Consider the following 14,606-nt stretch of genomic DNA (forward strand, 5'->3'; position numbering starts at 1 on the left):
TCACCCAATCACAAAAGAGAATATGCCTTCTTCTTAGCACCTCCAAAATTTCTCCAACTTTCTCCAAAATTAACCACATATTTTGCCACAAAGCAAGTCTCAACAGATAGTAGAAAATTAAAATAACCCCCTGCCTCCTATCAGGCCACTATGGATTAAAGCTGGATTTCAGCAACAATAGAAACAGAAAGCCTACACAATCATGGAAACTGAACAGATCTCTGCTGAAGAGAAGTCAGGGCAGGAAGCCAAGGTGAGGACCCGGAGGGAAGCAGCAGAGAATTTGGAGGGATGCTGCATACTCATTTGCTCCTCATGGCTCGCTCAGGCTTTTTTCTTATAGATCCCAGGATCACCTGCCTAGGGTGGCCCCACCCACAGTGAGCTGCACCCTCCCATCAGTCATCCATCAATCAAGTACATGTCTCACAGACTTGCATTTTCTCAATTGAGATCCCCTTTTCCCAAATGACCCTAGCTTGTATCAAAATGACAAAAGACAAATCAGAACATGGGTAAGGCTTGGTGCAACCTATTTATGAGCAGTCTGATTTGGTGATCCGGCCTTGAGTGGTGGTGCGTTGTTATTATTATTTGGTAGCTGCTGCCATTCCTGAATTACAAGTAATTCTAAAGGAATTATGAAGGAAAATGACATCAGATAGAAATTCAGAGCCACAGAATGGAAGAATATGAAAAATTCAAATATATTGATTTTTTTAGGTAGACAGTGCTGTAAACTTAGGCTGGGGAGGGATGGAAGCTCAGTGACAGAGTTACTTGCCTAGCATGCCCAAGGCTCTGAGTTGAGTTCAGTTTTCAGTGATACACACACAGACAGACAGACAACAACAACAAACCCAGAAAGTCTAGAGTAACTCAAGGCCAGTTGATTACCCCAGACCTAAATGATTTTGAACTTCTCCTCCTGTCCCTGAGTTATCTGAAACTCTTACCTATGAAGCAAGAGGCGGTCAAAATGTAATTGCCTGGGATCCACCTCAATTTCTGGACGAATTCCTTGGCAGGTTATCTTAAAGATGGCTGGCTCTGGGTTCTCCTTGATGCAGCAGACAATGCTGTCTTCAAAGACACCGACTGCAGTAGGGTAGGCCCATACGGTTAGTATCTGGTGTGAGAGTCAAAGGAAGGTCGATTTACACTGGGGATGTCAGGTCTTGACTATCCTTACCCTGACAGAATGTCCCCCTTTTGATTGTACCTGCTTTTCATTGGGTTTCAGAGTCATGTTGACAGGCTCTAGAAAGTAGGTGCTTGCTTTTATGTCATACTGGAAACAGAAGTATGCCTCCACCACCATTGGAGAATCATTCAGGATCGTCAGTGTCTCCATGTTGCCAGGGAACAAGGATGACTTATACCTGGAGATGAATGGGAATGGGGATGTGATTATGAGGATTGAGAGAGGAGAGTTTGGGGGTAACAGGATCCTACGAGGTGCAGTGTGATTTGAAAGGACAACGTGACTGCATTGAAGCTGTGGAGTGTTGACTGAGACTATAACATCTGTGGTTGTTTACTTGCCTCTGAGAATACTAATACTGCACTGTGATATGACCCCCAAGCCTTGGTCTTCTTAGCTATATGATGGGATAACAGTATCCCTTAGGGTTGATTGGTATTAAGTGATATGGTGCACTGGAACCTTTTAGAACAAGTGGAAATATCAGATGTCCAATGAATGGTAGTTATTTTTAGTTCTTTGAAAGGACTCCAGGAAAGGTGATCATCTATCCTTGACAGTTTATCATCGGGGTCACTTGACATCTGTCTTAGATCTCATTCACTTCCACAACACTTCCATGGACTGTTACTGTTTCCACATGAATTTATCTAGCCTTGGTAGAAACTCTTAGTAGAACTGTCCCTTGTCTCACCCTCTTTCCTTGTGGCACGCTGTCTGTATTGAGGGTTCTTATCATCTCGACAGAGCCCTCCTATAGGAACCCAAACCATATGTTCTATTCTCTGATTTATGTGGTTCCTAGAGATGTCTTCTAAGCAACTTGAACTTGATATATCCCAAAGTGAAGTCTTGATTCCACCTTTCCAAAGCCTTGTCTTCTTCTAGGATTTCCCACTAGGGAAAGTGGAACTTGAGTTGTCTGTGTGTCTGAGCAGAGACTTGGGACACGTGGATCCAATTATCCTGGTTCGGAGTTTGGGGCAGTGTCAATAAAAGCCCCGGTTATATAACAACTCTACTTGCAGTATTTGTGAGTTCAATCCAGAAATTTGCAATTGAATTTGAAACAATGAAATACTTACTTGTCTCTTGACTTTCCACAAAGCAGTGGCCCAAAGTAAAACTTCTCCGTGCTCATTACATACTTCTTAATGACAACTTCTTTTAACTTCATGTCTTTCTTCCTCTGAGAGAACACAACTCTGAACACGGGGGTGGGGGGGTGGGGGGGAGATAAAAATAATGACACACAAATAGAGGGTTCAGTGTCCTATGAACCCAGCATTCCCTGCTCAGTGGAAGCTCCCATGTCTGAAGACAGCTAGTGTGAGGATCTCCATGGAGGCACTATCTCCTGCTTCCTAAGAGAAGATGGCAGGGGTTGAACTAGAGAAAAGGACTTCTGTGCTGAGCTGGATAGTCTTCCCTAGAACACCCAGATAGGAAACAACCACAAGAATCTTTAGAAGAACCTATTAAATAGTTACAGTGGCTAATAGCCAGCTTCTCAGTTCTTCAGTAAAATAGGGCTCCTTGGGGAGGAGACACACAAAGGACAAGCTACAGAAAGTCCCTCCCTCCGGCAGGGATGCATTTATGGAAGACCTAAACTGCCCAGGGAAGTTCAGTGGCTAAGAGAAAAATCCAGGAGGTCCACTTCACAGGAAGACACATCCTAGAGTAAAAGTGAAAGGGCTTTCAATCTGCACACTCACTTGCTAGAAGACGACCTTTTCTCCCCATTTTTTTAACTTCATGTTTATTCTGCTTTAGTCTGGGAATGGCCTGTGGTGTCATGCCAAATATGTTGCTCTTATTTCAAGGTCTGATGCACTGCAGCCTGATACAAGAGGGTCTGGGATGTGTTCCCAGTTCAATGCTGGTGTGTGTGTGTGTGTGTGTGTGTGTGTGTGTGTGCATGCATACACATGCATGCATACACACACACTTGGAGGAATCACCTTTACCTGCTGAGCATTCTCTTTGGTCCACAATTGTTCAAAGTGCTTTGGGGTGTGTGTGTGCGCGTGCGCGGTGACTCAAAAACATGCTGTCCAACCTTTTCTTTTGAAAGAAAAGTACACTTACTTCGGGTCTCTGCAGATGTATGGGTAGGTGCAGACCCCACGGCAATAGAGCTGGTATTGGCGGTGGGTCCCAAGGATCTCGAAGTTAAACGTTTGGTCATAGTTGCCAACATCCAAAGAGGAGAAGTGCACTCTCAAGGTTACCTCTCCGTTTGGAGGCACAATCCACCGGAAGTGATTCAGCCTGAAAGGACCATACAGACTTTTAAAGTAACCGAGTGAAGAGGACAAGAGAATTGCTTGGGACAGGTACTGTGCAGCTGGGGTTAGGTTTGGCAGGCTTCAAGGCCTCACTCACTATAGCCCTGCACTTCTCTGGTGGTGTGACAGCTGTGCTCCCAACGTGGGACTTCATCTTCCCTCCCTCTTGTTCCCGAAAGGCCTACCTGATGAACTTCTCCTGAGAGTGTTCGCCATCAAAGCTGTTCTGGTCTAAGTCAGACATCGGGGCAAGGTTCCCCGATGCTCCCCCAGAGAGGCCTTTCCTGACGGAGTACGCACGACGTTTTTCCTTTGAGGTGTCACGCACTTGTTCTGGTTTTTCTTTCGATTTCTGTTTGCCCCCCTTAGGTGGAGAGGCCTGTTCCTCTTGAGCCTTAATTCAAAATGAGCACAAAGGCTTAAATACTCCTGGCATATGATAAAGACAGAAGTGCTTATAGCATGTCTGCAGTCTGGTTGGTGAGCAATAGTGATAGGAAAGGGTCGGGCCAGCAGGTTCATGAGTTAGTGACAAGGTCAGTGTTTCTCTGGGTACTCTGTTCTCTGAATAGGAAGTAGAAACCCTATGGCAATCAGGGAGAGGGAGCATATGGGATGAGTTTCAGCTCCTGGCAGGGTCCCATCACAGACAGCTGGACTTTCAACTTCCTTGGCATTGCCAGGGACAGGTTCTCCAGCCACCTGCTAATATTTTATTGGTATAGCCCACTCCCCATCATTTCCTTTCTCCTTCTCTTTGGTCTAAGGACTTAAACGGGATTCAAAAGAATCTCTTACTATTTTGGGAAGGAGTTCCAATAAGCGCTTGAATATAATTGGCCATATTTAATAAGTAGTTCCCACTTTTTAGAGTGTATTTTTCATGCTTCTTGATCTATGTTCTCTTATTTTAAATTTATTGATCATTCACACACACACACACATACACACACCCTCCCTTTTTCATGACAGGGTTTCTCTGTGTGTAGCCCTGGCTGGCCTTGAACTTACTCCATAGACCAGGTTGGCCCCGAACTCATGGAGACACGTGTTTTAACCTTTTAATATCAGGAAACTTTAAAGACCCAAGGCGTATTACAATCCTAACTTTTGGTAACCCTTAGTCAAGTTCCAGATAGCGACTGCATTCTTTCATGTGTTGCTGTGACTGAGATGCCTGACAAATATAACTTAAGGATGGGTTTTATTTTGGCTCCTACTTTTGAGTCTCCTGAGGTCGGGGAATCACAGAGGCAGGAGTGCCAGGTAGCTGGCCATGCTGCGCTCATCCTCGGGAAGCAGAGAGATGAATGGTCACATCCAGTTGGCTCTCTTTTTTATTGAGCCCAGGGTTTACAAGGCAGTAGAACGGCGCTGTCCACATTTAGGGTTGGTCTTTCTATCTCAACTAACCCTAATCTAGAAAATTCCTCACAGTCATGCCCAGATGCTTATCTTGCCAATGATTCTAGATCCCATCAGTCTGAGAGCTCTGCTTCTAAGTCCTTCAGCTTATGTCTTCTCAGAATGAGGATTTTCTCCTGCACTGACCACAACAGAGTTAATCAGAGTCACGAATGAGTACAATGCTTCTGTACTGTCTCGTGATCCAGGATAAAACTTCCCTAGGTGTCTCAGGCATGCATTTTAATAGTTACGTGTTCCTGTGGTGGTTTGAATGACCATGGACCCTACAGCCTCAGATAATTCTGTGCTTGGTCTCCAGTTGGTGAAACTACTTTGGGGAAAATTAGGTAGTGTAGCCTTGCTGGAGAAAATGTGTTACTGGGTGGTGGGGTTCAAGGCTCAAAAACCCATGCTGGGTCAGTCTTTCTCTCCCTGTCTCCAACTTGCAGATAAGAAGTAAGCTCTCAGCTTCTGCTCAAGCACCATGACTCCCTGCCTGCTGCCATGCACCCAGACATGATGATCATGATGGTCAGACTCACCCTCTGAAACGGTAAGCCAGCCCCCAATTAAATGCTTCTGCTATAAGTTGCCTTGGTTATGATATCTCTTCATAGGAAATAAGACAGTTCCCAAGTGGTCATATATTATAGATTATCATATTACATTTGTTATCACATGTCTATAGTATCTTTGAATCAAGTTTCTCCCATGTATGTCCAGTCATGATGCTTTAAGTCTACCATAGTTTTAATATGTTTGGCTATTATTTTTCTGGCTTAAGAATAAAGTTTTCCTTCTCAGTTACAAAAGAGCTAGAGTTCCTTGTCTATGACAAGTTAAAGACTGCTTAACTGTTTTTGCTTTGTTATGTTTTTTGGACAGGGCCAGTTTTCAGAAGAAGAAATTGGTACACAGTTGCTACTTCTGATGATGGCGCTAACTTTTCCCCATCTTGGGTGTTCTGCTCTGGTGAGGCACACCAATGCTGCTTACTGCAGATGCTAATTTTTTAGGTACCTGTATATTGGACATAGGATACAGCCTCATTGTGAGGTAATCAGGCCCTATAGCTGGTTTCATCTCCTCCTGGAAAGGGTGTGCAAAGGGATTAAAATGTTGGGTCACCATTCTCCCTTGGGATAAAGGCCATGGGTATAATTTTAATATGCATATAATCAATATGTTATTGCTCAGGTCAATTACTTTTTGTGATTTTGTCTATGGGTTATAAGAATCATTTCTTCTAAATTTACATGATTTTGTTTTGTTAATTAAAAAAATTAGCTCAACTGAAATTTATTTTTACGTATTGTTAGGCAAGGAGTTTTAAAAGTGACTTCATGTAAAATATCCATGGCAATTTCTAAAACTGATCTATTTTCCCCCTGGTGGTGTGTGTTCCCTTGATCCATAAGCTTACTATTCTTATACTATTTCGGATTACCCTAAACACATCTCTATACTTTGCATATCCATGTATATACACACACACACATCAAGGTTATAAACTAGTTTTGGTTGAACAATTAAGAAGACACTAGAAAGACTTCTCGTGCTTGTAGACTGTCAGAATTAATACTGTAACAATAGGCCACACTACCAAGGGATATCTCTGGATTTAATGCAACCCCTCCCAAAACTCTGAGGACAACAGTCACATGATAGAAGGACAATTCTAAGTTTTATATGGAAGCACAAAGATCCTGGATCGCCAAAGCATTAATGAGGAAAAGAGCAACACTGGTGGTCAGTTAAGCTAAAGAGCATGGTAACACGCATACAGCAGGGTAGAACAGACCAGAAGACCCAGAGACAAACCCATACAACTCCAGTCGCCTAACTCTGTTAAATATATAGTGTAAGTTAAAACATCTATTGAGGGCTGGAGAGATGGCTCTGTAGTTAAGAGCACTGGCTACTTGCCCTTCCAGAGGTCCTGAGTTGAATCCCCAGCAACCACATGGTGGCTCACAACCATCTGTAATGGGATCCGATGCCCTCTTCTGGTGTGTCTGAAGACAGCTACAGTGTATTCATATAAGTGAAATAAATAAATCTCAAAAAAAAAATACATCTATTGAGGAGAGACAGTGTCTTTAAAACACCCTGGGTACCCATGTGTAAATGGACATGACTACATCCATCTTTTTCACCAAAGCAATTCAAAATGAATCAAGAACCTTAAAGCAAGAATTGAAACTCTAAAAGACAGAGAGGGAAGGACAGATGGAACACTTTAATATACTGACATAGGAAGGGGTGGAAAAAGACTCTAACAGCTCAGGAAATCATTTCAAGAACTAACAACTGGACTGCCTGAAAGCCACACGCTCTTGTTCAGCACAGGAAGCCATGAGCAGAGTGAAGACAGCTCACAGGACAAGGAGAACGTTTCCTGCCAGCTATGTATCTAACAATGGATTAATATCTAGATTAGATGAAAACCCAGAAATTAAACATCTCCCACCAAACTCCAAAATAAACAGGCAAATGAAATGGAAGTTACTTCTTAAAAGACAGAGTACAAATGATCAATAGATGCATTAAAAAACAAACATATGAAACTCTTATCAGGGAGATTCATTAAAATGACACGGCTGTCAGAAATGGAAACTATTGTAGCCACCATGGAAATCAGCATGGATGTTCCTAAACAGAAACAAGTAAAAACACACAAACAACATAAAAACCCACTCTCCTATGATCGCACTATACCACTCCTAGGAATCTACTCAAAGGAACCTGTGCCAACACACCACAGAGGTACTCATTAATGTTTATTGTGGCTCTATTCATAACAGCCAAACTATGTAGTTAGCCTAGGAGTTCAGCAACAGATGAATGGGAAAAGAAAATCACACACACACACACACACACACACACACACACACACACACACACACACACACAGAGTTTTATTCAGCTATAAAAAAAAGGTGAAATTGTGTCATTTTCAGGAAAATGAATGGAATTGGAAATCTTTATGTGGAAAAAGCCAGAACCAGAAAAACAAATCCCTCACCCTTTCTCTCATGTATAGAAACTATGCTACAGGTATGTATTATCAACACACACACATCCACATCCACAGAATGAAAATGGAAGGAGAATTATTGGATTGGTGGGAGAGGGCAGGAGGGACCATGGGGAGTATGGTCAGAGCACATGGACAGACTGCAATTGGACAGACGCTCATGATGGACCCCATCACTTGGCGTGACAAATGCACGCAAATAATAAAAAAAACAAACAGGGTTTTTTTTGGATATGAGCTTCAGAGCAATGCGATATATTTCCTAAATGGCCCCCTGGGGACTAGGACAGGGAAATGAGGAGTAGCAATCATTTTCAGTCCCCTCCCGGGTAGACACAGGGATGACTCACTGAGAGGTTCATGGAGGCTCCTCAGGCAGCAGGTCCAGAGAAACAAGCCTTATGCCTGACTCAGATCGAGTCCCTGTGGGGGTGGCCCTTCCTTCCCTGTCCTGCCAACCCTGTCAAGTTCAAGACTAGCCACAGATCCTTTACCTTGGTTATGATGGTGTTGAGGAAGAGATCGGAGTCTCCTTCCAAGTCCTTTTTCTCGTCTGACAGGGGGAGGTCATCGTTGGATGGAATCACAAACACAAAGTGCTTCAGGATCTCTGTGGCAACCAAAGACTGCCTCTTTGCCGGGTAAGGGATGATGGAGAACAAGACAGGAGGAGGGATGGGCGGTCCTGAGGAGCCCAGGCCTAGGATGTTCAGGATCTAAAAGGGAAGCTTTGCATTAATTTTCTGTGCAGATTGTGCGCTAACTCTACACCCCTGTCAGAATGAACACAGGGTGGGGGGCAGGCAGTGCAACCTTCCCTGCCCTTGGTGTTATCCAGAGACCCTCAGGGAAGGGTAGGCCTCCGACTTGGCTCTTTCACAGGATCCTGAAGGCTCTTTGCTCCCTATTTCTCATAGCTAGTGTCACTGTTTATTGTGACCATTTGTCTGTTTTTGCAAATAGGGCTATAAACTCCATTCAGGTAGGAACCAGGTTAATACAGGAGATGGCCTTAACCCTTGACAAGACTGCTTAATGGAAACAGAGCAGCTCATAAGTTCCAGAAGTCTGTAGTACAGCTCTGCTTCATCCATTCTTACATTTCATCTTTGTTTTTTCCTTAAATACCCAAAGACAAGCAAGCGTTGGGATTGGGGCAGGTTGTAAGTAGCAAAGAGAAAAACCTAGAAAAGGTCAGGTTCTGGGGCTTTCTCTCACTGTACTCTGGTACTCTGGTAGAGACTCATGACTATAAGTCCATGAGCCATCTTCAAAGCCAGGGCCCAGAGACTGGGCAGCAAGTTCCTTCTCCGCATACAGGAGTTCAGTGTCTAGACTGCCAACCACACCCCTGATGGCCATAGCCCGTTCTGTAGAGTAAGTGGCCTGGGAGGCTGACCAAGCCAAGACCTCCATGTAACCTATGCATCCCACCCATGCACCACAGAGTATCCTGACATGATGCTGGAGCTGCTTCCCAGGATTTAGAATGTCCACAGAGAAAGCTGTAATTATCAAATTAATAACCAATTTTTATTACTACCAGCTATTAAGTTAATAGTCCAATCAACCTATCTGAGTCAGAATGTGGAGGGTCCAAAGCTATACAATAAACTGTCCTGGTTAAGAAGGAAAGGATTTTTTGAGTCCTCACTCCCCCAGTTCTTTACCTAAGCTTGTGAGTCTTATAGAGGGAGTGAATTGTGTGTTCTTCAACTCCGCCTTGGACCTACTGTGGGTAAGGCTGTGAGGACACTCACCAGGACCGCTTTCACCCTCCTCCAACTCCTCCAGCCACACGTCCCTCTGGGGCTTTCTTCTGGTCTAATGGTTCTATCTAATTTCTGATTGACCCAGAGGTCAGCAGACTGTGGCCCCATCTGTTCTTTGATGGATTTGGCCCGCTGGTTGCTTTTGTGAATAAAAGTTATTGGGACATGGCCAAGGACATTGTATCTTGTTTGTGGTTGCCTTCAACCTCCAAAGGCTTAGGTAAGTGATTGTTGAAAACCCATGTGACCTTTAGACTAGAATTTTACTTTTTAATGCTTTACAGAAAAAAATATATAAAAATATGCCCTATATGAAACACATACACATATACATATGTGTGTATGTGTGTGTGTATGTATGTATGTATGTATGTATCTATCTATCTATCTATCTATCTATCTATCTATCTATCTATCTTTAAAAACCTCCTTCCCCTAAACTATTAGTTGAGGTTGCTTTATAAGGTACCTAGCTTTTGTTGGTGGTTGTAAAAGGCTGCCTACCTAATAGACGAATTCCCATCCAACCCATCCAATGGAAAGCTTTCACAGGAAGAAATCTTGGGATAGAGAAGTCTTTTGATTGTTTCCAAAGCACATCTCTCATTCCCCCCGTCCCCCCCCCCCCCCCCGCCCAGGGAACTAGTGTTGTCAATATTAAAGATCGGATGTAAAGATGGGGGCTTTTGATGAGGCCAGATAGATGGGATAGACTGGTGGAACTGTCTATGGATTGGAAACGGTCTCTTTAGCTATTGTTGTCCTATATCCAAGGAGCTATCAGAGATTGATCAAAGGGTTTGTGGGTTCTTCAATATGAAGAGACATGCTTATGGTAGTGTGGTCCCTAGGTCTCACTCGTTGCTTCACCCCGCAGAAGCCTTTGTACCTGATCTCCTTTGGGAAGCTTTTCGCTCTCCAGGGCTTGTTTCCAGCTTACGCCTTCAAAGTCCGGAGTCTGGATGTTGATAAAGGGCACGCCGAGATCCTTCTTTCCCTCATGCTCTTCCTCCCCTTCCCCTTCTGCGTCGCTCCGCTCCTCCATGGCCTTCAGCTTCTCCAGACGCTCTCTCTCAGCCTTCTCCCTTTCCAGGCGCTCCTTCTCAGCTCTTTCTTTCTCCAGGCGCTCCCTCTCCCGGTCCTTGCGGCCCCTGCGGCCCCCACCCCCTGAAGGTGGCTGGCGCTGGTCATCAGCCTCATGTGACAGCTCTTCCGTGCCTGTGTGAGGTACCAGCATCCCTTGCTTGCGGTCCCAATACATGAGCATGTTTTGGACATCCTTCAGACACGTGTCATAGACTTTAAACCTTAGTGCCAGGTTCTTGTCAGAGTCCTTCAGGAAGTCTCCTTCACTGTCCTCTTGTTCCTGGGTAATTGGAAATCCAAACGCATATTCGGTTGTGGCTTTCTTTTTCCTGGTGGTTTCTTCAAGTATTGCATGCTCTCTGACAGAAACTTTCCTTTCTATCGATTCCATCTTCATTTCTAACTTGGCAACAGCGGAAAGCTAGAAAGCAAAACATAAAGTTACACATCAAACTGCTTATTGAAGACAAGCAAAACCCTATACAGGACAGGAAACATCTTGTTTCTCACAGGAGGCCTAGTATTCAGGAACCTCCTTAGGTGCAATAAGTTTGGGAATCACGTTGTATGTAGTGTGAGGAGCTTCAGTGAAATGTCTACCTCATGGCTTTACATTGTAGATGTGGCCGGCCCCTGCCTTGTGAATTTTGAGATAGGTTCCTAGTCACGTTAACACATGTTCCTGCTCCAGGGTTGCTGGTCTCAAGGACCAATACAAAAAGGCCAGCAAGCTGCAGTGTTCTGCACATGGTTTCAGATGTTCTGGGAGAGGGCAGAGAGAAGGGTGGCTCAAGCCCAGCAGTATCACAGCTTTGTGACCCTGCTGACATCTTAGTCCTTTCTCTGTATAGTGGGGATAGTAGAGCTGCAGAGATGGTTCAGAGGTTAAGAGCACTGGCTGTTCTTCCAGAGGTCCTGAGTTCAATTCCCAGCAACTACATGGTGGTATCACGATGGGGCTAGTTAATAGGCACATCAAAGGATTGTTAATGACTGAGTATGCACATTGCTATAAGGTGATTGCAACAGCACCTCTTGGAGCAAGGGCTCTTTTAGCATGAAGCTATTAAAACTACACAGCTTTGTATTGCATCTCTGGGGACAAATGGGAGTTTAGAATCTGGTCACATTTTGGCTTTAAAAGAAACTGGGAAAGGGGATAACATTTGAAATGTAAACAAATAAAATATCCAATAAAATAAAAAAATAGATACAAAAAAGGTAATTTGAAGACTTTATTGGCAAGAAATACACACACACACACACATTTGACTTTATTAGATAGATAAAGATAAAAATTATATGTGATTAAATAAAAGAGACCTTAAAAATACTTATTTATCCAATGAACTTGATATACAGCAACCAACCCTCACCTTTTCTTACTGTGCTTTATTTAACATGTATTTTGTGGGCTCTGTTTTTGTTTTTGTCGTTGTTGTTTTTGGCAGGGATGAAATCCTTAGGTCATTCCATCACTTTGTAGGGTGTTCTTAGGGGGCAGTAAGTTCAGTCCAATCTCATGGTAAGTCCCCGAATTTCATAGCCCAGTGTCCCCACTTCCCGGCTAAATTGAGGCTCGCTTCTGGCATGGAGTCTTGAGTGACCAAGAGCTAGCTGGTTTCCCTTCTCATCTCACTGAGCCTCTTTTTCTATTTCATCTCGAGCACAGCCCAGTGAGATGGCCACATGAAAGCTGCCTTATAAGAATCCCAACACCCCACTTGAGCTCCTGTGAGATGAAGTCTCAGACTGCGGAGCCACCATGGAGACACCAGAGTTGGTATGGAAGGTGGTACCAGTTTAGAGGAGACACTTTCAGTTGGAGACTATAGAAACTCAATATAGAGTACCTAGAAATGCAAAAAATGTGGTATATCTACACAATGGAGTACTATTCAGCCATTAGAAACAATGAATTCATGAAATTCTTAGGCAAATGGATGGAGCTAGAGAACATCATACTAAGTGAGGTAACCCAGACTCAAAAGGTGAATCATGGTATGCACTCACTAATAAGTGGATATTAGCCTAGAAAACTGGAACACCCCAAACATAATCTACACATCAAATGAGATACAAGAAGAAAGGAGGAGTGGCCCTTGGTTCTGGAAAGACTCAGTGAAGCAGTATTCGGCAAAACCAGAACGGGGAAGTGGGAAGGGGTGGGTGGGAGGACAGGGGGAGAGAAGGGGGCTTATGGGACTTTCGGGGAGTGGGGGTCCAGAAAAGGGGAAATCATTTGAAATGTAAATAAAAAATATATCGAATAATAAAAAAAAAACAAAAAAAAAAACAAAGAAGGATTTGGGAACATGTGGGGGTATTTATAAAAACCATTCATGTAGGAGGTTACAGAGCAGAGTACAGAAAATATGAAGGATCAAAACAACATGGGACAAACTTGACTTCTGGAGTCAGAAATCTGAGGAAAGATTGCACAAAGGAAGCTGTTCACTTGGAAATCGGACAATGTGCTCGGAAACAATTATGAGCTGAACAGTTATGAAGGGCAGTCAGGGAGCCTGAAGGAGACAGTAACGCCAGCTCCGCGTGTTAACAACGCAAGGGTACAAGTCAAACGACGCTTGCAAATGTGCTTGCAACTTTTCATAAATTAGAAAATAAAACGAGTAATGTTAATACCCACCATAAGAAGTTAGGAGGAGGTGGGGAGAAAAACAAAGTAAAGATGGAGACATTTTGAAAAGGCAGGAGGAGGGACCCATCAGAGAACAAACATGGCGGGAAGGTGTCACAGAGGCCACCGTGGCTTCTTTGGAAAGGGAACGAAAATAACAAACAGTTTTGGAGATGGGGCAGGGGCGTGGGTGGGGGTGGGGGTTGGGGGGCTAAGGTAAGCAGGCTGGCCATGCGCTAGAGCTTCTGACCCTCCTGCCCCCACCACCCGAGTGCTGGGGTTACAAGGGTGTGCCACCATGTCTGCTTTTATGAAGTGCTGGGGATAGAACTGAGGGTGTCTCCAGTCCCGAGATGAAAAACTTCTAACAAAATTGAAAAATAACAGAGAAAGGTATGAATGAATGTGGCATGGTAAGGAAGACAGGACCGTATGGTTAGAAGCTGCTTAAAAACACAGTAAGGATGAGAACGCCGTGAATTACTGCATGCTAATAATTTTGAGAATGGCAAGATGGCCACATTTAAAGAAAACTATGATATCTCTTATGGTATCCAGGAAGCAGAGAGAAAGGAAGAGGGAAGGCTCTGGGGCAAGCTTCAAAGCCTATGAAGGCACTCCCTCCATGACCTACTTCCTTCAAGTCCATTTTGCTGTGAATTTTTAAGTGGGTTTAATCGACTGAGGAATGAGTGTCTTCATGATTTGGTATTTCACGGGAGCCCATGGGCTGGCAACAATGCTTTCACAGCGGAGGCGCTGGGGAGCATATGAGACAGGGTAAAGTGACCAAGCCACACGGGAGGCACTGGGGACCAAGAGGAAGGGTGAGAGGTTGAGACTGAAAACCTGTGAGATGACTGAGGACAAAGGGAGTTAGGGCCAGAAAAGAAAGACAGATGGGAAGAAGGAAAGGGGGGGAGGAGGGGGAGGGGATGTGTGGGGGGAGAATGTGTGCCAGGAGAAGTGAGGCTGGGACACTGAAAGGAAAGTTCAAAAGTTGGTGCAATGAATAGAGATCCCACAGAGAAGCCCACCAAGTCTAACGGTGACATGTGGCTTCAGATATGAAGGGACTGTTAGAGACTTGGGTATAATGGAGACTGGGGCACAGTGAAGAGGGTTGAAGTACGAAAGGGAATGGGGCAAGTGGAGCCTGAGAGGAGGG

General features: G+C 44.2%; 1 protein-coding gene across 1 annotated transcript in view; it reads right to left on the reverse strand.

Moving 5' to 3' along the window:
* The window catches only part of Hydin (HYDIN axonemal central pair apparatus protein), a 325,093-nt gene that overhangs the window by 70,436 nt on the left and 240,051 nt on the right, over positions 1–14,606 (reverse strand). Inside the window, exons 45-51 of the mRNA XM_052166496.1 lie at positions 10,601–11,218; positions 8,434–8,655; positions 3,681–3,889; positions 3,296–3,478; positions 2,290–2,409; positions 1,223–1,382; positions 957–1,129 (exon numbers count right to left, since the gene is read on the reverse strand). Of these exons, the coding sequence (XP_052022456.1) occupies positions 957–1,129; positions 1,223–1,382; positions 2,290–2,409; positions 3,296–3,478; positions 3,681–3,889; positions 8,434–8,655; positions 10,601–11,218 (1,685 nt within the window). The remainder of the gene's footprint in view (positions 1–956; positions 1,130–1,222; positions 1,383–2,289; positions 2,410–3,295; positions 3,479–3,680; positions 3,890–8,433; positions 8,656–10,600; positions 11,219–14,606) is intronic.

Source organism: Apodemus sylvaticus, chromosome 21 (assembly GCF_947179515.1).
Source record: "Apodemus sylvaticus chromosome 21, mApoSyl1.1, whole genome shotgun sequence".
Taxonomy (NCBI): domain Eukaryota; kingdom Metazoa; phylum Chordata; class Mammalia; order Rodentia; family Muridae; genus Apodemus; species Apodemus sylvaticus.